This window comes from Aotus nancymaae, unplaced genomic scaffold (genome assembly GCF_030222135.1).
Source record: "Aotus nancymaae isolate 86718 unplaced genomic scaffold, 86718_ANA_hifiasm-v0.15.2.pri h1tg000032l_0, whole genome shotgun sequence".
NCBI lineage: Eukaryota > Metazoa > Chordata > Mammalia > Primates > Aotidae > Aotus > Aotus nancymaae.
In genome coordinates, this window is record NW_026988445.1 from 8,798,739 (window position 1) to 8,825,715 (window position 26,977).

A 26,977-nucleotide genomic window follows, 5' to 3' on the forward strand; every position below is an offset into this window, starting at 1 on the left:
GGAAAAAAAAGCAGGGTTTGCAATCCTAGTCTCTGATAAAACAAACTTTAAACCAACAAAGATCAAAAACGACAAAGAAAGGCATTACATAATGGTAAAGGGATCAATGCAACAAGAAGAACTAACTATCTTAAATATATACACACCCAATACAGGAGTACCCAGATTCATAAAGCAAGTTCTTAGAGACCTACCAAGAGACTTAGACTCCCACACAGTAGTGGTGGGAGACTTTAACACCCCACTGTCACTATTAGATCAATGAGACAGAAAATTAATAAGGATATTCGGTACTTGAACTCAGCTCTGGACCAAGCGGACCTAATAGACATATACAGAACTCTTCACCCCAAATCAACAGAATATACATTCTTTTCAGCACCACATCACACTTATTCTAAAATTGGCCACATAATTGGAAGTAAAACACTCCTTAGCAAATGCAAAAGAATGGAAATCATAACAAACAGTCTCTGAGACCATAGTGCAGTCACATTAGAACTCAGGATTAAGAAACTCACTCAAAACCACACAACTACATGGAAACTGAACAACCTGCTCCTGAATGACTACTGGGTAAATAATGAAATGAAGGCAAAAATAAATAAGTTCTTTGAAATCAATGAGAACAAAGACACAACATACCAGAATCTCTGGGACACAGCTAAAGCAGTGTTTAGAGGAAATTTATAGCACTAAATGCCCATAGGAGAAAGCGGGAAAGATCTAAAATCAACACCCTAACATCACAATTAAAAGAACTAGAGAAGCAAAAGCAAGCATACAAATTCAAAAGCCAGCAGAAGACAAGAAATAACTAAGATCAGAGCAGAACTGAAGGAAGTAGAGACACGAAAAGCCCTTCAAAAAATTAATGAATCCAGGAGCTGGTTTTTTGAAAAGATTAACAAAACAGATAGACTACTAGCCAGACTAATAAAGAGGAAAAGAGAGAAGAATCAAGTAGATGCAATAAAAAATGATAAAGGGGGTATCACCACTGATCCCACAGAAATAGAAACTACTATCAGAGAATACCATAAACACCTCTATGGAAATAAACTAGAAAATCTAGAAGAAATGGATAAATTTCTGGACACATACACACTCCCAAGACTAAACCAGGAAGAAGTCAAATCCCTGAATAGACCAATAACAAGTTCTGAAATTGAGGCAGCAATTAATAGCCTTCCAACCAAAAAAAGCCTAGGACCAGATGGATTCACAGCCGAATTCTACCAGAGCTCCAAAGAGGAGCTGGTACCATTCCTTCTGAAACTTTTTCAAACATTAGCAAAAGAGAGACTCCTTCCTAACTCATTTTATGAGGCCATCATCATCCTGATACTAAAACTTTGCAGAAACACAACAAAAAAAGAAAACTTCAGACCAGTGTCCCTGCTGAACATTGATGTGAAAATCCTCAATAAAATACTCACAACTCAAATCCAGCAACACATCTAAAAGCTTATCCACAACAACCAAATCTGCTTCATCCCTGGGATGATGCAAGGCTGGTTCACCATATGTAAATCTATAAACGTAATCCATCACATAAACAGAACCAATGACAAAAACCACATGATTATCTCAATAGATGCAGAAAAGGACTTTGTTATAAAATTAAACACCCCTTCATGCTAAAAAAAAAAAAAAAAAAAAAAAAACTTTCAATAAACTAGGTATTGATGGAACGTATCTCAAAATAATAAGATCTATTTATGGCAAACTCAGAGCCAATATTATACTGAATGGGCAAAAGCTGGAAGCATTCCTTTTCAAAACCAGCACAAGACAAGGATGTCTCTCTCACCACTCCTATTCAACATAGTATTGGAAGTTCTGGCCAGGGCAGTCAGGCAAGAGAAAAAATAAAGAGTATTCAAATAGAAAGAGAGGAAGTCAAATTGCTTCTGTTTGCAGATGACATGATTGTATATTTAGAAGACTCCATCATCTCAGCCCAAAATCTACTTAAGATGATAAGCAACTTCAGCAAAGTCTCAGGATACAAAATCAATGTGCAAAAATCACAAGCATTCATATATACCAATAAGAGATAAACAGAGAGCCAAATCATGAGTGAGCTCCCATTCACAAGTACTACAAAGAGAATAAAATACCTAGGAATACAACTAACAAGGGATGTGATGGACCTCTTCAAGGAGAACTACAAACCATTGCTCAAGGAAATAAGAGAGGACACAAACAAATGGAAAAACATTTCATGCTCATGGATAGGAAGAATCAACATTGTGAAAATGGCCATAGCGCCCAAAGTAATTTATAGATTCAATGCTATCCCCATCAAGCTACCATTGACTTTCTTCAGTGAATTAGAAAAAACTACTTTAAATTTCATATGGAACCAAAAAAGAGCCTGTATAGCCAAGACAATCCAAAGCAGAAGGAACAAACCTGAAGGCATTACACTACCTGACTTCAAACTATGCTACACTGCTGCAGTAACCAAAACAGCATGGTACTGATACCAAAACAGATATGTAGACCAATGGAACAGAACAGAGGCCTCAAAAGTAACGCCACACATCTACAACCATCTGATCTTTGGCAAACCTGACAGAAACAAGCAATGGGGAAAGGATTCCCTATTTAATAAATGGTGTTGGGAAAAGTGGCTGGCCATATTCAGAAAACTGAAACTGGACTCCTTCCTTACACCTTATACAAAAACTAAGATGGATTAAAGACTTAAATGTAAGACCTAAAACCATAAAAACCCTAGAAGAAAACCTAGGCAGCACCATTCAGAACATAGGCATAGGCAAAGACTTCATGATTAAAACACCAAAAGCAATGGCAACAAAAGCCAAAATAGACAAATGGCATCTAATTAAACCAAAGAGCTTCTGCACATCAACAGAAACTATCATCAGAGTGAACAAGCACCCCACAGAATGGGAGAAGATTTTTGCAATCTATCCATCTGACAAAGGGGTAATATCTAGAATCAACAAGTAACTTAAACAAATTTACAAGAAAAAAACCCCATCAAAAAGTGGATGAAAGATATGAACAGACACTTCTCAAAAGAAGACATATATGCAGCCAACAAACATATAATTATATATATATAAAGCTCATCATCACTGGTCATTAGAGAAATGCAAATCAAAACCACAATGAGATACCATCTAATGCCAGTTAGAATGGAGATCATTATAAAGTCAGGAAACAACAGATACTGGAGAGGATGTGGAGAAATAGGAATGCTTTTACACTGTTGATGGGAGTGTAAATTAATTCAACCATTATGGAAGACAATGTGGCGATTTCTAAAGGATCTAGGACCGGAAAACACCATTTGACCCAGTAATCCCATTACTGGGTATGTACCCAAAGGATTATAAATCATTCTACTATAAGGACACATGCACACGTATGTTTATTGTGGCACTGTTCACAATAGCAAAGACTTGGAACCAACCCAAATGCCCATCAGTGATAGACTGGATGAAGAAAATGTGGCACATATACACCATGGAATACTATGAAGCCCTAAAAATGGTTGAGTTTCTGTCCTTTGCAGGGACATGGATGAAGCTGGAAACCATTATTCTCAGCAAACTAACACAGGAACAGAAAACCAAACACTGCATGTTCTCACTAATAAGTGGAAGTTGAACAATGAGAACACATGGACACAGGGAGGGGAGCATCACACACTGGGGCCTGTCATGGGGTGGGAGTCAAGGGTGGGGATAGAATTAGGAGAAATACCTAATGTAGATGACAGGTTGATGGGTGCAGCAAACCATCATGGCACGTGTGTATACCTATGTAACCTGCACATTCTGCACATGTATCCCAGACCTTAAAGTATAATTAAAAAATAATAATAATTTAAAACAATAGTTGGATAAGGTACTTAAATTACCATAGCCCAATATGGTGATAAGAAATCAAGTTAGTGGTAGTCTTTTAAGAGTTACATGTCTGCGTGCTCGCTTCAGCAGCACATATACTAAAAAAAAAAAGAGTTACATGTCTGCACTGCATATTCTCATAAGTGGGTGTTGAACAATGAGAACACATGGACACAGGGAGGAGAACATCACACATCAGGGTCTTTTGGGGGGTTGGGGGACTAGGTGAGGGATAGCAGGGGGGGATTGGGGAGGGATAACTTTAGGAGAAATACCTAATGTAGATGATGGCGGGGGAGTAGATGCAGCAAACTACCATGGCATGTGTATACCTATGTAACAATCCTGCATGATCTGCACTAGTACCCCAGAACTTTAAGTATAATAAAGAAAGAAAAGAAAGAAAGAAAGAAAAGAAAAAGAGGAAGAAAGAAAAGAAAAAGAAAGAAAGAAAGAAGGAAAGAAAGAGAAAGAAAAAGCAGGCACAAAAGAGTACATAGTTTTGTGCCTGACTCCATTACATGAACTTCAAGACTAAGAAACATTAATGTATGGTATCGAAAGGCAGGATGAAGGGAGGTAGTTGAGGCATGAGGAGGTTTTGAGGGTAAAGGGTGGTGGCAGTGTTTTCTGGTTCTGGGGGGGTGGCTGTGTGTGTGTTCATTTCATGAAAGTTCATATGCATTTGTGCAATTGCCTGTAAATATGTCATACTCCAATAATATTAAAAATATGAAAAATAAAAATATAAAGCCCATATGGCAAAGAAAAAAAGAGTTACATGTCTGCATGATTCTGTTTTTAAAATATGTTAATTCTCTAGAAAGTTTAATTTAAAAATGTATCATGTGACCAGGCATGGTGGCTCATGCCTGTAGTCCCAGCACTTGGGGAAACTGAGGCAAGCAGATTGCTTGATCCTAAGAATTCAAGACCAGCCTGGGCAACACAGTGAGACCCTCTCTTTAAAAAAAAAAAAAATATTTTGTGACGATGACCTCTGGAAAATCCTCCAATCCAGCACAGCAGTATTCTAAGAGATTCCAGTTGTTAGAAATCTGCCCTGGATTTATTTTTTCTGGTGATTAGCTTTAGGTAAATGTTAATAAATGAGTGGAAGGTACTTTGGCAGTCAAGGAATTAGCCTTCAAAAGATATATATATATATATATATATATATATATGTAGTTATTTTTCTAATTAGTAGAATATTGGCACATAAAATTTAAAGATGGAGAAAGTACTTTACAGGACCTGGAAAAAGACAATTAATATATCAGCAACTAGAATGAAAACCTAAAATTCTGTAGTAATGAAAAGCGAACAGTCTTTCTAAATTAATACAAAATTATTCAAATAAGTTTCTTCCAGTTCCCCATTTACCGTGAGTATAGAAAATTCTCTACTAGATTGCCTTTTTTTTTTGTGGTGGTGGTGGCGGTAAAAAAATACATAACATATGTTTACCCTTTTAACAACTTTTAAGTGTGTATTACAGTATTGTTAACTATGTGTACATTGTGGTACAAGAGATCTCCAGAACTTTTTCATTTTGTGTGACTAAAACTCTGTACTCATTCAGTTTCCCCATTTCCCCCTCCTCAGCCCCAGCAGTCACCATTCTGTTATAGTTTATGTTTCTATGAGTTTAACTACTTTAGATAATCCATATAAGTGAATCATGCAGTATTTGTCTTTTTGTGATTGGCTTATTTTACCTAGCATAATGTCCTCAAGGTTCATCTATGTTGTAACATATGGCAAGATTTTTTTAAAGGCTGAATAATATTTCTTTGTATTTATGTATCACATTTTCTTTATCAATTCATCTGTCAATGGACATTTAGGTTGCTTCCACATCTAGGCTATTGTGAATATAAGTTTCTGAATATCTCTTTGATACTCTGTCATCAGTTTTTTTGGATAGATACCCAGAAGTGGGATTACTGCATCATATGGTAGTTTTTTAATTTTTTGAGCAACCTCTATACTGTTTTCCGTAGTGCCTGCACCATTTTACATTCCTGCCAGCAGTTCACAAGGGTTTCAGTTTCTCCACATGCTCACCAACACTTGTTTTCTGTTTTTTTGATAGTGACCATCCTAATGAATATAAGGTGATATCTGACTATGGTTTTGAGTTCCCTGCTGACTATTGATGTTGAGCATCTTTTCACACAACAAGCATGCCTGTTGGCAACTTCTGTATCTTTTTTGTTAGAAATATTACTTTGCCCAATTTTTATTCAGGTTATTTGTTTTTATATTATGAGTTGCAGGCATTCTTTACATACTCTGAATATTTACTCCTTATCCAGTAAATGTTTTGCAAATACTTTTCCCATTTTCTAGCTTGCCTCCACAAGGTTGCCTTTTAAAAGCCCAGGACTGTTATTTTACAGCCTTAGCTTAAATCTGACTCTGGTAATTCACATCAACCCCTGCTTGATTCTCACCTAATTCCTAACTCTAGACTTAAATTTTGATCACCCTCCCTTCCCACATCATGTTAGCTATGATAACTTTACTGTTAACCGTGATTTTCATTCCCCATGACCTCTTCTTTGCTAATATTTTAATAAGTGGTGATTTTTAAATAAGGCATATATTTGGCAAAAGCCAGGAAAAAATTATAATCTCTGTATTAATGTTAAATGTAAAATCTAAAGCAGAAGTTAAAATCTGCTTTATAAGAAGTAAGTTCTTACATTAAAATACCTAAATTTGAAAATATTCCCTTTGAAGGAATAAGGGAGGCATGCTACTTTGAATCAATACGTTCGGTGAGTGTGTAGGAAGATAGTCACAGTTGTCATGTGTGTCCCAAAGTCTTATACCTCTTTTTGGCCCACTAATCAAACTGGAAATGTCACATGAAACTTGTTGAGTGAACTAGTAATTTCAAATTTGCTAAAATAAGTTCCCAAATATTCTGATTGACCACACATAATGTAGAGTTTATTTCCTAGCAAATAATGAAAGATCGATGGATGAATGTTGGTCATGAAGAAGAAGAACTAAAGCCATATACTGAGCCTGATCCAGATTTCAATGACATAAAAAGAATAGGTAAGTATTTAAACATGGTAAGAAGTGCTGTCCCTAGTCAACAAGTAAGAGTCCTTTACTGTACAAAAATAGTGTTTAAAAGTGTAAATAGAAAGCAATTTTTACTTGAAAAATACTTGCATTATCATTTTAATGATAATACACTAAAAATTCTACACTTCAAGTTCCCTAATTTGTTCTGATATATATTATCGTCCAATTCAGTGTTTGACAACAGTGATATAAAACTTAACATAAATAAACTGAATTCTTTCTTTTCAGTGATGCCCAGCGGGAGAAATGGCTGATGTAACTATCAGCACTGATCAGACTGATAAGTATCAGCAAATATAGCATTTATTTTTACCAAAAATGTGGAGGCACTGAATTGAGAGTTGAACACTTTGGCTCTCCCTTTCTTTTTCCACTGTCTTAGCAACATTTATTCTCCCTCCTCACTTGTCCTGCTACTGCCCATACCTAGCCAGAGCACTCTTTCTAACTTGTTCTCTTCATTTCTCAATCCCTTCCCAAAGCCATTATTTAGTCTCAAGCTGACTCATCTCAACTGTGTTTTTATCTGGCTTGAGGGCAGTGTGGCAGGGGAGAGCATTTTAGGGTGTTAGGAACCTGATCAGAAAAACCATGGAAATTCAAATCTCCCAAAGAAGAGTCAACCTACTGTAAATCAGAAAGCAGAAATTGTTAAGAAATGAGAGAAACCACTTCACAAGTAGCTGAGGATGAGTTGAGCGAAAGAGAATTTTGTGTAACAGAGACTAACATGGTCTCAGACTAGACAAAGAAAGCTCAGGAATGTATTAGGCAAGGAGAAATTAAGTGGGCCCATTAATATATTACCCATGATGTAGATAATTTCTGCATGTAAAATTATCATTGTACAATATCTGTGAACATATGATATCTTAGGCTAATAGTCCAGAAGTTTTTAAAACTACACTTTAAATTTTCATGACTTAGTTTTCATATTCAAAATTGGCAAACTTGCCTGTTTTTGTTGATTTGTTTACTAAACTAAACCCATTTTCAGAACATCTCTCTCTTTTAAATTTCTAGATATTATGGTCACTATGGGCTTTGCACGAGATGAAATAAATGATGCCTTAATAAATCAGAAGTATGATGAAGTTATGGCTACTTATATTCTTCTAGGTAGAAAACCACCTGAAGTAAGTTTTTCACCTTTTCAGATTACTGTGAATTATTTCTTGAGCTAATATATTAGCAAATATATTCTTTGTGGTATCAAAAATAATATAAAGATCCTATCCTAACATTCTTATTTATTGGAATTCAAAAATCAAGATGCTGAATTATGAAGTGATTTTATTTCTGGGTACCAAAGAGATTTTATGAAAGAACAGGCCTACTGTCTTTCTTAGCTCCAAGAGGCACCATTCACAACCTGGTCTTCGAGAATGGTTTCCCCCACAGCTTGTGCATCCAAATGCAACAGCCCCACCAAAGGTAATATGGTTATTTCAGGTGTGCAGAAAAGTCAGTGACTGGAACATGAGGAAATGATAGCTTTTGAAATAAAATGTATGTCTTAAATGATTTTTAAAAGAGGTAACTCTGGGGAAGGTTATTTGGTGACATTTTGCCTTATAAAGTGTCAAGTGACTGATGCTTTCAACTGGGAATTCTCAAGGCCAGGAGAACTATCATAAGGAGATAGATTCAGGAAATAACCGTATACAAATGGTGAACTATGTTAGGTAGTTTTGCATTGCTATAAAGAAGTACCTGAGACTGGATAATATATAAAGAAAAAAAGTTTATTTGACTCACAGTTCTGCAGGCATGATGCTGGCATCTGCATAGTGTTGGCATCTGCTTCTGGTAAAGGCCTCAGGAAGCTTACAGACATGATGGAAGGTGAGGGGAAGCCAGCATGTCACATGGCAAGAGGGAGCAGGTGAGAGGTTGGGGAGGTGCCATGCTCTTTTCAGTAACCAGATCTAGCATGAACCCATAGAGGGAGAACTGATTACCTCGAGCTGGTTCCAAAGTTCAGGATCTTACTGGGTCTAAGCTACCCCGCCCCCACCCTACCCCAGCACAACCACTAACTATGCAACTAAGGCAATTAATTTTCTGTGCCTCAGTTTCTTATCTATAAAATGAGGACAATAATAGTACTTATCTTTTAGGATCATTGGAAGTGTTAAATGAGTGAGTACTTATAAAGTCCTTGGAATACTATGTGCTCTGCATTAGACTGTTATTATCATCAGTATTACTCTGCTATTTATCATTAGTATTATCTATATATGAATTTAGATTTCCTATTGGGATGCCAGTGATTCCATCAAAGGTTTGCTGGCAGCAAACAAGTTTTACGTTATAGAGAGAGGAATAGTGTGTCAATCCAGAGTTTACCATGCTGAGTTCTAAGTAGATATAATTTCCTGATCAGAAACAGTAAACCAAATTTTTTTTTTGCAAATGTGGATAAAACAAAACAAACGAATTTATGTTTATGTTTATATGCATACATATGTATATATGCATGTGTGTATATTTAAAATTTTAGATTTTATTGTAAGTTTAAATCTCAGTGATGCCCCTTAACTCTCTTAACCTCAGTTTTTCCGTCTATAAAGTGCAGGTTAATACATCATAGGTTTGTTGTGATGATTAAATAAAGTAACATATAGAAAGAGCTTAGTACAGTGCCTAGTCTATAATTACCATTCAATAATTGGTTGCTGTTATTGGTGTTCTGACTAAACTAAGGATTTGTACAAAATAATAGAAGATTATGAGTAGTCACTAATGCATATTCTATCCAGTTCACTCCTTTCCTGCTTGCCAACTTAAAAGTTCTAGACCCAATACTACACTGTTTTTTAAATTTGGATTACTTCTTGTATAGCTTTAAATCATTTAGAAAATAAAGAGTGCAGTGTTTGTACAAACTTTTTTTTTTTCTGCTTTAAAATCCTCGTGGCTTTTCTTCTTATAGTTTGAAGGTGGTGAATCATTATCCAGTGGAAACTTGTGTCAGAGATCCCGGCCCAGTAGTGACTTAAACAACAGCACTCTTCAGTCCCCTGCTCACCTGAAGGTCCAGAGAAGCATCTCAGCAAATCAGAAGCAGCGGCGTTTCAGTGATCATGGTGGGGAAAAAAGTCAAATAAGTGAAACAACACGTGGGTTCTACCCAAACTTGTGTTTTTAAAGCATTGTACATTCATATCTATGTGTTTGTGTCATCTAGTTCTCACAGACATATAGTACTGAGGTATAAAAATAATCCCTGTTGCAGGGACTGACCTGATTTTTGAAATCAAAGTTTAATCTTTCTTCAGAATTTAAAACATGCAAATATAGATAATTTTAATACAGAGTTTTCGTTTGTGAGCAGAAAATAGATCAGTTGTTTTTCAGCTCATTATGCTATTTTTTAAAAAATTATAGCTGGTCCATCCATTCCTCCTGCTGTATCATATACCAAAAGAGCTCAGGCTAACAGCGTGGAAAGTGAACAGAAAGAGGAGTGGGACAAAGATGTGGCTCGAAAACTTGGCAGCACAACAGTTGGCTCAAAAAGCGAGATGACTGCAAGCCCTCTTGTAGGGCCAGAGAGGAAAAAATCTTCAACTATTACAAGTGTGAGTAAATACTCTGGTATATTGCAATTTATTGTAATAACTTGTTTCAGGGTTATGTATAAACTCTTTATCTTTTTTTTTTTTTTTTTAATGATTGAAAAGGAATGATAATTTAAAGAACATGCAGAAGGGACCACACTTCTCATAAATGCAATTTAAGAACAACAACAACAAAAGAATTCTTTTTTGCCTGTAAACACTTAACTTCAACTTCAAATGCTGCTTCATTTTAAACTTTTTAAACTTTCCTGCTTCATTTTCCTTTTTATAATGTTTACTTAATATTATGTTGGCACATTTCATTTTTATTTACGAATATGCTGTTGAATGAAGGCAGACTCAATTAAATAATTAATTTATAAAGTTGCCTCACATTATTCACTTAAAACAGCAAACTACATAAATTATATAATGAATGGGAACTAGAAGAGGGTTTGAGCTGCTCTCTCATAAGGCAGTAGGAAAGAATACAGATAGAAAATATAAAAGAAAACTAAGGTATGCGAAAGGGTAACATTCAGATATTAAGTGTTTTTGAAAGGAAAGGGAGCAAAATGAAGGGGGAGAAATAGTTAAAGAAATAATAAGAAAAAATAAAGAGGGAAGATTTCATATTGAAAGGACCCAGAGTGGCAAATAGAAGCCAGGAAGAAAACCTACTCCTAGACTTTTAAAGTGGAATTTATAGATACCAAAAACAAAGTGAGAATGTTTTAAAGACTCCAGAGTCAGAGAGCAGACAACCTTAAAAGGAACAAGATTCAGATTGACATCAGATTTCTCAATAGCAACATGGATACAGTAAGATAAAGGGAAAAATATTGTTAAAATATTGAGAAAAAGCACACTGAGCTTAGAAATTTTATCTAGCCCTGTTTTCATTTAGATGTGAAGGTACAAAAACCATGTTCTTTGTTATAAAATGTCTCAACTATTTGACTACACAGTGACCATTTGAAAACACCTTCGTTGAAGGAAGTATTCTTCTGGAAGAGAAATTAATCTAGAATGTTGCTATAAAATATATGGGAGTTGAAAGTAATCAAATAACTTATTGAAGTATTGTATGTAGTAACATATGCAAAAACAGAAAAACAATGAAAATTCATAACCAGAACTCTGGACAGTATCCAGGGCATAAGGATAGAGGTGGACATTAAAGAAATATAAACAAACACAGGCCTTGTTAGTCAGATGATAGGAATAAGTTTAAGAAATCATTAGCGGTAAGAGGCTGGACATGGTGGCTCACACCTGTAATCCCAGCACTTTGAGAGGCCGAGGTGGGTGGATCACTTGAGGTCAGGAGTTCAAGACCAGCCTGACCAACATGGTGAAACCCCATCTCTGCTAAAAATACAAAATTAGCCGGGCGTGGTGGCACATGCCTGTAATCCCAGCTACTTGGGAGACTGAGGCAGGAGAATCTCTGGAATCTGGGAGGTAGAGCTTGTAGTGAGCCGAGATTACACCATTGCACTCCAGCCTGGGCAACAAAAGAGTCGAATTCCATCTCAAAAAAAAAAAAAAAAATCATTAGCAGTAAGCAAACATGAATTCAGGAACTTAAGGATGAGCAATGTAAGAACAAAGAATTAAAACTTTTAAACCAACAGAAGAAAAAAAAACCTTAGCCTGTAGACAGTAGAGAAAAAAATTACTTTAAATAGCAAATGCAAGATAAGATACCAAAATTCCAAGTGAGTTAAACTCCCTAATATCCATTATTTTATGTAGTCTGTTGGAGTCTTATGTCTTTTGAATATGGTTATGTATATTTGAGTATGTATGTATGATATGATTAGTAGATTATCACCTCTTAGTCTGTGAAATAGATGTGCATAACCACTTTAAGAATTGATGGATATAACCACTTAGCTTCTACATGATCTGTTTAGAAATGATTGAACTATAATAGGGCTTAAATTTTTTTTTTAATTTTTTTGCTAGAGAAGCCACTATTTCCCTCAGAGGACATTTTCCAGTGTAATCACCCCACGTAACAGAAAGAAATAATTGGTCCCATACTTTCTGCCATTCAATATTAGCCTGTCATTTGACTGAATTGAGTCTTATTTTCCCATGAACATGCTCAGCTTTGTCTGTCTCCATGCCTGTCTTTATGTAGTGCCCTTGCCTAAAGATTCCCCCTTATATTATGAAAATTCTACTTCCATAGATCATTTCAAGTCTTGTCTCCTGGGTAGAATCTTTTGGCTGAATACTCCAAAACCCATTAGCTTTTCAACTGCTAGATCCTGTCATTTAACTCTTAGCTATTTATATGCTGTCTTGTTTTGTTCACTGTTGTTTTCCCATGTTAAACCTTATCTCTCCAAATGTATAATCTGTTGTATATTGACATGATAGCTTTCTCAGAGTCATTAATGCTGAAGCATATAGTGTGTATTCAAAGCATATTTATTAAAGAAGGCATAAAAATTAAGGGATTAGCTTAAATCCAAATTATGCCACACTTATCTTTTTTTACAAAAAAAAAAAAAAGCCAAAATATTTTGATACAGAAATTCTATTCTTAGCCACATAATACTATTATATATTGTTATTTACTGTTTTAATTTTGGTAGTTTCAGAAACCAAAATAATATATTTTGTCTAATTTTAGCACTTCAGAAGTTTCTAAAGTAAAATTAATCATCTCTTTTTCCCTATCCATTTCATTTTAGTCTCAACTCCTAATATAACTGGTGCTAATCATTTAGGATGAATTCTTTTATAGGTTTTCCTTAATTAAAGAAAATGTAGGCTGGGTGCAGTGGCTCATGCCTATAATCCCAGCATTTTGGTAGGCCACAGAGGAAGGCTCGCTTGAGGCCAGGAGTTTCAGACCAGCCAGAACAACCTAGTGCAACTTGATTTCTACAAAATATTTTAAGATTAGCCTGGTGTAGTAGTGTGTGCCTGTAGTTCTGGCTACTTGAAAAGCTGAGAGGAGGGAGGATGACTTGAGCCCAGGAGTTTGAGGCTGCAATGAGCTTTGAGCTATGGTTGTACCACTGTGCTCCAGCCTGGGTGACAGAGTGAGACACTGTCAAAAAAAAAAAAAAAAAAAGTGAATATATATATATATAGAGAGAGAGAGAGAGAGTATTATTTTATTTTACTTTTTTAAAAATGAGATCATACTGTATAACATTTTAACTTTTTTACTTATAGTTTGGGGTCCTCCTAGATCAGAACATCAAGATCTTTTTAATGGATGCATATTATTTCATTGGTATTAACAGATAGATATATTATAATTTGTTCAACCTTTCTTTTGATGAAGTATTCAGAGCTTTTCATTCTCCAGAGTGTACAACCTTATACATTTATGTTACTGGTATACTTCTATTAGAGGCATTCTCAAAAGTTCTGTCTTTGGGTCTATGTGACAACACTTCTTTTTAACTTCAGCTGCAAAGAGGCAGGCTCCTCATGCTCCTCAGTCCATGACAGTCACCCTTGGTCTGTGCAGCCCCATCCCTGCTCCCACTCAACTCACTTAAAGACTCAGTTCTGATGTGTCTTAATGTATTTCCCTGACTATGTGTGTATCCTTAGAATATATACATTTAATTTTTTAATAAATGCTACCAAAGTAACTTTCCAAATGGTTGGGGTAATTTAGAGAGTAATTATTTCTCCACAAACTCATCAACAGGATATTATCAGTCTTTAGCATTTTTGCCAATCTGAAGGGCAAAAAGAAAAAAAAGTATCTATTTGTTTTTAATTTGCATTTTCTTAACTATTGGCGACATTGATGGTGTGGCCCACAAAACCTAAAATGTTGACTCTATGACTCTTTACAGAAAAAATTTGCTAATCACTGCTTTAAAGGCAAAATACATGGCTTTAATACCTTTTCTTTAAGGTAAATTTTTAGATAGAAAGTACTTGAGCATTTATAATTCAAGCCCTGTAATAGTGTAAAATATTGTCTGAACAAATGAACATTTTTACCAATGTCAATAAAGTAGAATATAATGGAAAATATTAAATCCATTCAAATGGCATAAAATGGCTCCTTCCTTTCTGATGGAAAAAGAAATAGTGCCCATAACATGCAGAGGTAATTAATAAGTGATAGTACAGTTAATGTTTATAAAATCAGAATTTTCTTTGTCAATAGTAACAGTTCTTGCTTATAAGTATGATTCTATTGACAGTATTATATAATGTTAGTTTAGTATCTTAACTCAAGGATGATACTGACAGATGATATTTAAAACTAGCCAGTTGATAGCATGGGGAGAGTTTTGAGTTAAATGGTTAAACAGATGAATGGTTGGATAAATGTTTTGGTTAATTCCTGAAGTCATCTGTTTGATTGTTCATCACCCACAACCATCACAGACTAGAAACGAAAGGAGTCTCTCTTAGTTCATTTTGTGTTGCTATAATAGAATACCACATAATGGATACTTTATAAAGCAAAGAAATTTATTTCTCACCACTCTGGAGGCTGGGTAGTTCAGTATCAAGATGCCACCTTCAGGTGAGGGCATTCTTGCTGCATCACCCCATGGCATAAAGCGAGGTCAAGAGAGCACATGCAAGAAAATAAGAGGGGGCCAAATACGCTTTTTATGAAAAAGCCACTCTCAAGATAACTAATCCACTTTCAAAGAATTCATTTGTGAGACCAGAGCCTAATCACCTCTTATCAGGCCACACCTCCCAACACTTGCGCATTGGGGATCAAGCTTCTTCTTTTTTTTTTTTTTTTAAATATGGAACGCTTCACGAATTTGCATGTCATCCTTGCACAGGGGCCATGCTAATCTTCTCTGTATCGTTCCAATTTTAGTATATGTGCTGCCGAAGTGAGCACGGGGATCAAGCTTCTAACACAGGAACTTCAGGGGACACATTCAGACCATAGCAGAGTATTATTATTTGTAAGTAAGGTGCAGGATAAACAAACTTAATATTTTCCTTCTAGAAATTCCCATCCAGAAATTACATGTGGGAGTTCAGGGAAAACCCTTGACTAGCCTAGAAACTTGGGAGCTAAATGTTGAGTTTTGAAGACACAAATATGTTGTGCTGTTTTTGAATCAAGAAAACAATAAAACTGGTAAAAGTATTTTCCATATTATCTATCACATGTATGAGCAGTACAAAATATAAAATGATATAAACTATAATATGAATCTTAGTGCCCCCCCCACCAAAATTCATATGTTAAAATTCTAACCCTAAAAAAAAAAAAATTCTAACCCTAAAGGTGTTAGTATTAGAAGGCAGGTCCTTTAGGAGGTGATTAGGTCATAAGGGCCCTTATGAATGGGATTAGTGCCCTTATAAAAGAGCCCAAGGGAGCTTGTTCCACCCTTCTGCCATGTGAAATCACAACAAAAAGATGGCTATCTAGGAAGCAAGCCTTCACTGTATGCTAAATATCTTGACACCTTGATCTTGTGCTTTCCAGTCTCTTGAACTGTGAGAAATAAATTTCTGTTGTTTATAAGCCAGCCAGTTTATGATATTTTGTTATAGCAGCCCAAACAGACTAAGACATGAACTCTAAGAAAAGTATTAATCAACTTTTTCGCAAAATAAGGGGAAGAAGGAAGGGCCAAGATGGCTGAGTAGAAACAGTGCCCGTCTGCAGCTCCCACCGAGAGGAAGGCAAAAGGTGAGTGATTTCTGTACATCCAACTGAGGTACCCAGGTTCTTTCATTAGGAGTTACTAGGTAGTTGGTACAACCCACGGAGAACAAGGAAAAACAGGGTGGGGCGGTTCACCCAGGAACTGCACTAGGCAAAGGGACTTCCCTCTGTGAGCCAAGAGAGGCGGTGAGGAAGTGTGCTACCCACCTGGGGCACTATGCTTTTCCCACGGATTTTTGCAACTAATGGATCAGGAGATTTCCTCATGAGTCTACACCACCAGGGCCTTGGGTCCTAAGCACAAAACTGGGCAGACCCATGGCAGCTGCTCCTGTCAGTAACCGTTCGGGCAGGCACTGAGCTGCAGGAGTTTTTACATAATCTGGTGGCTCCTGGAGCTCCAGAAAGGCAGGAGATCTGTCCACTCCCATGGAAAGGGGGCTGAAGCCAGAGAGCCAAGCAGCCTCGCTCAGTGGATGCCACTCCCATGGATCCCCACCAAGCTAAGATTCACTGACCTGGAATCCCCGCTGGCCAGCACAGCAACCTAGAGTCTGCCTAATAGGACCAAGTTCCCGTCAGGAGGGGCGACCGCCATTACTGCAGCTCTAGTCAGTGGTTTTTTCCTGCCAGTGTTAGGGAGGCTGGGTGGTTTGGACTGGGCTGTGTTCTCCACAGCACAGCATAGCAGCTGTGGTAGATCATGGCCAGACTGCTTCTTTAGGTGGAACCCAGATCCATCCCTCCTCACCAGGCAGGGCCTCCCTGCAGGAATTCCAGTAACTCCAGCCAGGGGCTTACAGACAGAACTCTCATCTCCCTGAGACAGAGCACCTGGGAGGAGGAGAAGCTGTGGTCTTAGGTTCAGCAGACTTAATCTTTCCTACCTGCTGGCTCCAAAGAGCCTGGGCCTTCTGGACGAGGAGAATTCCCCCAGCCCAGTGCACCAGCTCCACTAAGGGGCAGCCAGACTAATTCCTTAAGGACATTCGTGATACTGCGCTTTTTGTCTGGGTGAGACCTCCCAACAGGGGTCAGCAGATAATTCATATAGGAGACTTCCAGCTGGCGTCAGGTTGCTGCCCCTCTGGGACAAAGCTTTCAAAGGAAGGAGCAGGCAGCAATCTGCTGTTCTGCAGCCTCCACTGGTGATACCCAAGCAATTAGGGTCCAGAGTGGATCCCCAGAAAACTGCAGCAGACCTGCAGAAGAGGGGTCTGAGTGTTAGAAGAAAAACAACAGAAAGCAACAACAACATCATCAAAAAAGACTCCACAAAAACCCCATCCAAAGGTCAACAGCCTCAAAGATCAAAAGTAGATAAATCCACGAAGATGAGGGAAAAAACCAACACAGAAACACTGAAAATTCCCAAAGAAGAATGCCACTTCTGCTCTAAATGATTGCAGCACCTCTCCAACAAGGGCACAGAACTGGGCTGAAGCTGAGATGGATGAACTGGCAGAAATAGGCTTCAAAAAGTGGGTAATAACAAACTTTGCTGAGCTAAAGGATTGTGTTCTAACCCAATGCAAAGAAGCTAAGAACCGTGATGAAAGATTACAGGAGCTGTTAACTAGAATAACCAGTTTAGAGAGGAACATAATGACCTGATGGAGCCCAAAATCACAGCACGAGAGCTTCATGATGCAAACAAAAATAGCTATAGCCGAATAGATCAAGTGGAAGAGAGACTATCAGAGTTTGAAGGCTATCTTGCTGAAATGAGGCAGGCAGACAAGATTGGAGAAAAAAGAATGAAAATGAATGAACAAAACCTCCAAGAAACATGGTACTCTGTAAAAAGACTGACTGGAGTACTCAAAAGAGATGGGGAGAATGGAACCAAGTTGTAAAACACACTTCAGGATATCATCTAGGAGAACTTCCCCAATCTAGCAAGAGAGGCCAACATTCAGATTCAGAAAATCCAGAGAACCCCGAGAAGATACTCCACAAGATCTGCCCCAAGACACATGATCATCAGATTGTTCCAGGTCAAAATGAAGGAAAAAATGGTAAGGGCAACCAGAGAGAAAGGCCAAGTTACCTACAAAGGGAATTCCATTAGATTAACAGCAGACCTCTCAGCAAAAACTCTACAAGCCAGAAGAGATTGGGGGGCAATATTCAACATTCTTAAAAGAATTTAAAACCCAGAATTTCATATCTGGCCAAACTAAGCTTCAAAAACAAAGAAGTAAAATCTTTTTCAGATAAGCAAATGCTGAGGGATTTTGCCACCACCAGGCCTGCCTTACAAGAGCTTCTGAAGGAAATACTAAACATAGATAGGAAAATTTGTTACCAGCCATTTCAAAAACACACTGAAGTACACAGACCAACGACACTGTGAAGCAACTACATGAACAAGTCTGCAAAATTGGCCACCCAGCATTATGATGACAGGATTAAATTCACACAAAACAATATTAACTTTAAATGTAAATGTGCTAAATGCCCGAATTAAAAGACACAGAATGGCATGCTGGATAAAGGCAAGATCCATCAGTGTGTGGTATTCAAGAGACCCATCTCACATGCAAAGACACACAGGCTTAAAATAAAGGGATGGAGGAAACTTTATTAAGCCAATGGAAAGCAGAAAAAAAGCAGGGTTTGCAATCCTAGTTTCTGACAAAATAGACTTTAAACCAACAAAGGTCAAAAAAGAGAAAGGCATTACATAATGGTAAAAGGTTCAATTCAACATGAAGAGCTAACTCTCCTAAATATATATGCACGCAATACAGGAGCACCCACATTTATAAAACATGTTCTTAAAGACTTAACAAAGAGACTTAGATTCCCCTCATCACAATAATAGTGGAAAACTTTAATACCCCACTGTCAGTAGTAGATCATCAAGACAGAAAATTAACAAAGATATTCAGGACTTGAACTCAGCTCTGGACCAAGTGGACCTGATAGATATCTGCAGAACTCTCCACCCAAAAACAACAGAATATACATTTTTCTTGGTGCCACATGGTACTTATTCTAAAATTGATCACAGAATTGGAAGTAAAACACTCCTTAGCAAATGCAGAAGAACTGAAGTCTTAACAGTCTCTCAGATCACAGTACAATCAAATTAGAATTCAGGATTAAGAAATACACTCAAAACCACACAACTACATGGAAATTGAACAATCTGCTTCTGAATGACTTCTGGGTAAATAATGAAATTAAGGCAGAAATCAAGAAATTATTTGAAACTAATAAGAACAAAAAGACAACCTACCAGTTTCTGGGACACAGCTAAAGCCACGGTAAGAGGGAAATTTATAGCACTAAATGCTACATCAAAAAGCTAGAAAGATCTCAAATCAACACCCTAACATCACAACTAAAAGAACTGGAGAACCAAGAGCTAGCAAACAAGAAATAACCAAGCTCATAGCAGAGCTGAAGGAGACAGACATGAAAAACTCCTCAAAAAATCAGTAAATCCAGTAGCTTGTTTTTTTTAAAAAAAACAATAAAATATATAGACCACTAGCTAGACTAAAAAAGAAGAAAAGAGAGAATATTCATATAAACACAATCAAATGATAAGGATCTAGAAGAAATGGATAAATTTCTGGACACCTACATCCTCCCAGGACTGAAAGGAAGAAATTAAATCCCTGAAGAGATCAATAACAAGTTCTTAAATTGAGGCAGTAATAAATAGCCTACTAACCAAAAAAAGCCAAGGACTAGATGGATTTACAGCTGAATTTTAACAGAGGTACAAAGATGAGCCATTTCTTATAAAACTATTCCAAACAAATGAAAAGGAGGGACTCCTCCCTGACTCATTCTGTGAGGCCAACATCATCCTGATACCAAAACCTGGCAGAGATACAACAAAAAAAGAAAACTTCAGGCCAATATGCCTGATGAACATGGATGCAAAAATCCTCAATAAAATACTGACAAACTGAATCCAGCAGCACATCAAAAAGCTTATCCACCCTGATCTGGATGGCTTCATCCCAGGATGCAAGGCTGGTTCAACATATGCAAATCAATAAATATAACTGGTCACATAAACAGAACTAAAGACAAAAACCACATGATTATCTCAATAGACAAAGAAAAGGCCTTTGATAAAATTCAACATCCCCTCATGCTAAAAACTCTCAATAAACTAGGTATTGAAGGAACATATTTTGAGTTCCTTAAAATAGTAAGAGTCATATATGACAAGCTCACTGACAATATCATACTGAATGGGCAAAAGCTGGAAGCATTCCTCTTGAGAACTGTCACAAGACAAGGATGCCTTCCCTTACCACTCTTATTTAACATAGTATTGGAAATTCTGGCCAGGACAATCAGACAAGAGAAAGAAATAAAGGGTATTCAGATAGGAATACCACTCAAGACATAGGCATGGGCAAAGACTTTATGATGAAATCGCCAAAAAGAATTGCAACAAAAAGCAAAAATTGACAAATGGGATCTAATTAAACTAAAGAGCTTCTGCACAGCAAAATAAACTATCATCACAGTGAACAGACAACCTTCAGAATGGAAGAAATTTTTACAATCTATCCATCTGACAAAGGTCTATCTGATACCCAGAATCTACAAGGAACTTAATCAAATTTACAAGAAAAAAACAACCCTATTAAAAAGTGGGCAAAGGACATGAACAGACATTTCTCAAAAGAAGACATAAACTTGGCTAACAAACATATGAAGAAAAGCTCAACATCACTAATCATTAGAGAAATTCAAATCAAAACCATAATGAGATACCATCTCATGCCAGTCAGAATGGTGATTATTAAAAAGTCAAGAAACAACAGATGCTGGTGATGTTGCAGAGAAATAAAAACCCTTTTAGCGGGCGCAGTGGCTCATGCCCATAATCCCAGCACTTTGGGAGGCTGAGCCGGTCGGATCATGAGGTCAGGAGATTGAGACCATCCCGGCTAACATGGTGAAACCCCATCTCTACTAAAATACAAAAAATTAACCTGGTGTGGTGGTGCGCACCTGTAGTCCCAGCTGCTTGGGAGGCTGAGGCAGGGGAATCGCTTGAACCTGGGCGGCAGAGGTTGCAGTGAGCCGAGATCTCGCCACTGCACTCCAGTTAGGCAACAGAGCAAGACTCCGTCTAAAAAAAAAACCAAAAAACCACACACACACTCTTTTACACTGTTGGTGGCAATGTAAATTAGTTCAACCATTTGAAGAAGACAGTGTGGCGATTCCTCAAAGATTTAGAACTGGAAATATCATTTGACCCAGCAATCTCATTACTGGGTATATACCCAGAGGAATATAAACCATTCTTTTATAAAGGTACATGCACGTTTATCTTCATTGCAGCACTATTCACAATAGCAAAGACATATTATCAACCCAAATGCCCTTCAGTGATAGACTGGGTAAAGAAAATGTGGTACAAATGCAACGTGGAATACTATACAGCCATACAAAGGAATGAGGTTGAAGCCAGAACATGGATGAAGCCAGAAGCCATTATCATCAGCAAACTAATGCAGGAACAGAAAACCAAACACTGCATGTTCTCACTTAAAAGTGGAAGCTGAAAAATGAGAACACATGGACACAGAGAGGGAAACAACACACACTGGGGCCTTTCAGGGGAGGGTGGAGGTTGGGGGAGAGCATTAGGAAAAATAACTAATGCATGCTGGGCTTAATGCCTAGGTGACGGGTTGATAGGTACAACAGACCACCATGGCACACATTTACTTACGTAACAAACCTGTGCATTTTGCAAATGTACCCCTTATTTTATTTTATTTAAAAATAAGATTTAAAATTAAAAATCAAAACAGCATTTAAAATAAAAAACAAAAAAAGGGGGAAGAAGATATTTCTTTTAGGAAGACTCAAAAATATTAAGAATGCTATAATAAGTATTAAATACTGTATATAAAATTATGGTATAATTACATAAAATATAATCACTTTACTGTGAAAGAATCTCCAAAAAGTTGTTTACATGGTTGGTTTCCAGTTTGAGGAAGTTGCCAAACTAAAGTTCAAAAGTTGACACAGATAGTTTCCACCTGCTTCCCAAATCCTCAGCAGAATAAACCTTACCTTCTTAGTGATCTCTAGAGCTTTTTTATTTGAACTAGGAAGGTCAGCTATAAAAGTTAGTTCTATATGTGAATGTATGACAAATGGAAGCAGTGACAGTGTGTTTCCATAACTTTTGCATAATTCTAAATTTCCCTGGGGAAATACAACTGATGGTTGTCGCACCTGAATGTCACTGGCATTGAAGGCTCAAGGCAAGGGAGGTAGGGTGGGAGGAGTACAAATGCAGAGACACAGCTTGGAAGGAGAGATACCATTCACCATCAGCCTTTGAAAAGGAAAGAAATGTCATTGAGAATAGCCAGAAACACTTTTAAAAGCTTCTAGACGGTGTATGGTAACATGATTTGACAAGGAATTAAGTTATTTATATGAAAATCTGGCCAAAATTATGAGATTATCAAAAGCACGTATTTTTATATTAGTACATTTGGTGCCCATGGGGTGATTTTACAGCCTTTCAGGTTTGTCTTCTATATTTTAAATTTCCAATTAATTTCTAGGGAATTAAATGTCAGTAGCTTCTAAGAGTAAAGTAGGAAATAATTTAAGTGTTCAAAAAGTGGGAATTTATTGGTTAAAATAAAATATGGTATGTCTGTACAGTTGCATAGGCTACAGCCATAACACTTTAGTATCATTTGATGTGGATAGATGTTAATGATATGTTAAATGGGAAAGCAGGTAATGAAACAATGTCTTTAAAACTGAAATATGGATGACATTTCTAGTTTTTCTGAGAACTTTAGTATAAGTTAGTTTCATAATGCTTCATAATGCATCTCTCCATAATCAAATCCATTTTCTTTGCCTTAATAACATGGACCAAGTCTTTTTTTTTTTTTTTGAGACAGGGTCTTACTCTGTTGCTCAGGATGGAGTGCAGTGGTGCAATAACGGCTCACTGTATTCTCAACTTCTCTGGCTCAGGTGATCCTCCCACTTCAACCTCCCTAGTAGCTGGGACTACAGGTGTGTGCCATCACACCCAGCTAATTTTTTTTGTACTTTTTGTGGAGACGGGGTTTCGCTATGTTGCCCAGGCTGTTCTTGAACTCCTAGCCTCAAACAATCTGCCCTCCTCGGCCTCCCAAAATGTTGTGATTGAGCCACCACAATCGGCCTACATGTTCCAAGTCTTACTTAAAAATTTTAATGATCTTAGCCTCTTTGGTTCCATATTTTATAGTTTTTAACATACCCTTTTTATGTAACTGGTGACAAAATTCCTTCCATCTCAGAATCTGCATTACTGAAAACTTTTACATCTGTATTTATATAGTTTTGTTTATATGAGTTTTTTTCCTTCTTCAAAGTGAATTCAAGCAAATATCTATTCACTTTTTAGCCCTCATGATTCAACAATGTTTAGGTTGATTATATATTTTAAATGCTGGGTTAGCCAAAAGTAGCAAGTTTTTTTGTTTTGTTGGAGTAGGGATTAAACAGAAGAGTATTATATCCACATTGAAAATCATTTATGTATATTTTATTTGAGTAACTACTCAAGGATTTGGCAGGCACAGCAATGGGTTTACAGGTCAGAGGTTGTGTGCATGGTAAGGAGAATCGCTTATCTATCCCATTTTGCTTATTTTCTCTCTTTTCTCCAAAGCTCCTCAGACATGGCCTGCCTCCTAGCTCAAACCTGAGACTTGAGGAAATATCTTCAGTGTGGCACTGCACACAACACTGTTGGTGGCCTCAGCCGACATGCCTTTGATCCCGGGGCATTTAGTCTGCTTAATATTCCCAGTGGTTGAGAGAGTTTCTCAAGCAGGTGAAGAAAGGTAGCCCACAGGCTTCTGAGTGGGCATGCCTTCTTCGCTGCCCCAGGCTTCTGTTGGTGATGATACTTAGTGTGGAGTTGGCTTGCATTCCTAGTTACTTAGAGCTGCTCACACCCCTGCTCCTGCCCTTTCTCCACCACCAGCTCACAAAGGAGGGAGTGAATAGAAACCCAACTCTCCTGTTGCTTCCAAACTGCTGGCCTCTATTGTAGGAGGATAAGCTAAAACTGTAATGAGTTCATTTTTGATGCTTTGTCTTTTACTTCTGAAAGCTAAATGAGAGAGAGGAAGGGGATAATCTTGTTAATATAAGATTCGGATCAACTAAAATTCTGTGTATTTTTCTCAAAGTCAGCTTAAATACATTTCTTTGACTTTCCACAAATATATTTAGAATTTTTAAATTGCCTTTTTTTTTCTTCTTAAAGAACAATGTGTATTCTGGAGGTAGCATGGCAAGAAGGAATACTTATGTCTGTGAAAGGACCACAGATCGATATGCAGGATTGCAGAATGGAAAAGACAGCAGGTAAATGCCACTGTGCCAAGTAGTAATACCTTTGCTATTGTTCTGTGTTAGTGCTTTTGCTGAAATACCTGCAGCTGAATGGGTCCAGGGAAAAGGAGTTATTATATAAAATAGTAAGATTGCAACCAACCATTCTTACTAAGACATCTCTCCTGTACCAGAATAGAAGGATGGGAAAACATTTAGAGAAAACAGGAAATAAATATCTTTACCTACCAATTTCTGAATAAAATCTGATGGTAAATATTTTTCTATAGTGAAGCAGATCATACCATCCTAATTTCATCTTCATAATTTAAATCTTATTCTTTTATGTACCTGCTGCCTCCTTCCCTTTCACCTCCCATCAAGTCATTACTGTATTTGAATAATAAAGGCTTTATTTTCCTCCCTCTGAAAAAATGTGACCATCTTATTTCTCATCATTCAGAACCATATAATTTTTAAAGTGTTTTATTTCAAATAATAATAAAACATATTTTTATTATTTAAAAAATGTAACTTCTTTCTGTCATGAGTCAGAAGGACTGCTCATCAATATAGTACAAAGGCATAGAGCCTATTCTAATGACATTCTATTCTTAGTACCACCTTCAGTCATTTCAGTAGTGTGTACAAACCATTTTCACATTTGTTTCTTCTCACCTAATAAGACTGTAAAGTAAGTGTTATTGTAAGGCATACAAAGAAAACTATGTCTTCTTTGAACATAAGATAATTGGAAATTGATTTCAGACTTATGATTTTTCCTGTACTAAATTTTAAGCTGCAGCTCCTTTAATCTGCAACAGTTAACCTATTGACTCATGATATGATCTAAAAGTGTGTTGATGTGTCCAGAGATAATATTTTTGGTATAATTATCAATTATGATTGTATCAATAATGGACAATGAACCACATCGACATATCACACCAAACTGTGATTTTGGGGAAGTAAAAAATGACTTAGTCATAATCATTTTGTCTGAAATTATTGTATCTCCACGAAAATAATTTTATACTTTCTCACATTTACATACATAGAGTAAGTGTGTGTGAGATATTTTTCATGGATGATAGTGATACATTTACCCTTGATACTTTTCATAAGAATATTAATTTTTTGTTAGTCATTAATAATGCTGTTAATGTTAGTTTCTTTCAAATATTTCAATCATGAAAAGTGTTATTCAGTTTAGATTTTTAAAAAATATAGTTCTTAAATTTTAGTAAACCACAATTTTTCTTCTTTTTTACATTTCCATGGTCTTCTCAACTGCTTTATGACAAAAGCCTTACAGAGATGTCTGTGAGTAGCATATCTTCTGCAGGCTCTTCTGTGGCCTCTGCTGTCCCCTCAGCACGACCCCGCCACCAGAAGTCCATGTCCACTTCTGGTCATCCTATTAAAGTCACACTGCCAACCATTAAAGACGGCTCTGAAGCTTACCGGCCTGGGTAACGTGCTGGTTACATTTCATTTTGTTCATTGTTTTAAAATATATAGCACCATGTGAAAATACATGAGAGTCACCATCACATTAAGACCTTTCTGACAAGATTCAGTGTTTGTAATGGAGGAAAAATTGAATTGTATCATAAACTTTCTGTGTACTTTGACTGTTATTGGAAATGTTGCATATAGCTTAAGTCATTTTCTAGAGGAATTTTTTTAAGGATTTGGTTTTAAGTCCATCTATAAAGTTAAATATTGCTGCTTAATTTGTCACTTAGGTAAAGTGATTTTTTTATGATTTAAACATATCCAGACAAGCACTAAACTTGGAGTTGAGACCTTTGGGTAATGATCAGGCTCAGTTCCTTGTTCTTAATAAAACAGGGCTTCAGTTTTCCTGTCAATGAAACTGATGAACTCAAGAACCTATTCGGGTATAAAATTATATAACTGGTTTTCTAGTATTTTTCTATTTTAGGATTTCTCAAATTCAGTACATCTGAACATTTTAACCCTCTGTTAGATTTGTTAAGCATATTGGTAGTGCCATGTGGTGGTGTACCATCACTGAAGCCTAAATTAGAAATGGGAAATTATTTTATTCAATTTTTTAATAGACAATAAAATTTGTGTTCAGCATTGCTAAGTGGTTCAGGAGAATATTAAAAAAATACTTGCACTACCCCTGGTTTGGGATTCCTGATACTGAAGAGTGTTTATCTTTGTGTCCCTGATTCAGTCATTTCTTAATTTTTAGTCACCAAAGAAAAGGTACCTAGTTTCAGTCTGAAATTTTATTCCTCTCCAATGATACAGTAAATAAAATTAACTCATGTCTCACAGCTCTAATGTGAACAAATAAAGTAGGGCCAAAAGAAGTAGCCATAGCCATTTGTTTCAAGTTTTTAGCATGAGTGAAAGGTTTTCTTGTCATTATTCTAAATGATATATCTTAATTT

At 36.7% G+C, this 26,977-nt stretch overlaps 1 protein-coding gene and 1 non-coding gene across 11 annotated transcripts in view; one reads left to right on the top strand and one right to left on the bottom strand.

The window, feature by feature from the left end:
- Window positions 1-26,977, top strand: part of MARK1 (microtubule affinity regulating kinase 1) — a 135,495-nt gene that overhangs the window by 96,887 nt on the left and 11,631 nt on the right. For 4 of the 10 annotated variants that reach the window (XM_064383523.1, XM_064383526.1, XM_064383524.1 and 1 more), the window contains exons 10-16: window positions 6,857-6,956; window positions 8,013-8,125; window positions 9,925-10,078; window positions 10,380-10,573; window positions 16,143-16,217; window positions 24,481-24,581; window positions 25,856-26,020. In XM_064383523.1, coding sequence (XP_064239593.1) covers window positions 6,857-6,956; window positions 8,013-8,125; window positions 9,925-10,078; window positions 10,380-10,573; window positions 16,143-16,217; window positions 24,481-24,581; window positions 25,856-26,020 — 902 coding nt within the window. The remainder of the gene's footprint in view (window positions 1-6,856; window positions 6,957-8,012; window positions 8,126-9,924; window positions 10,079-10,379; window positions 10,574-16,142; window positions 16,218-24,480; window positions 24,582-25,855; window positions 26,021-26,977) is intronic. The other 6 variants (XM_064383527.1, XM_064383528.1, XM_064383529.1 and 3 more) reach the window with 3 other exon arrangements.
- LOC135277631 (U6 spliceosomal RNA) lies at window positions 15,304-15,410 on the bottom strand. The gene has a single exon (XR_010345241.1). It is a non-coding gene; the product is annotated as a U6 spliceosomal RNA (small nuclear RNA).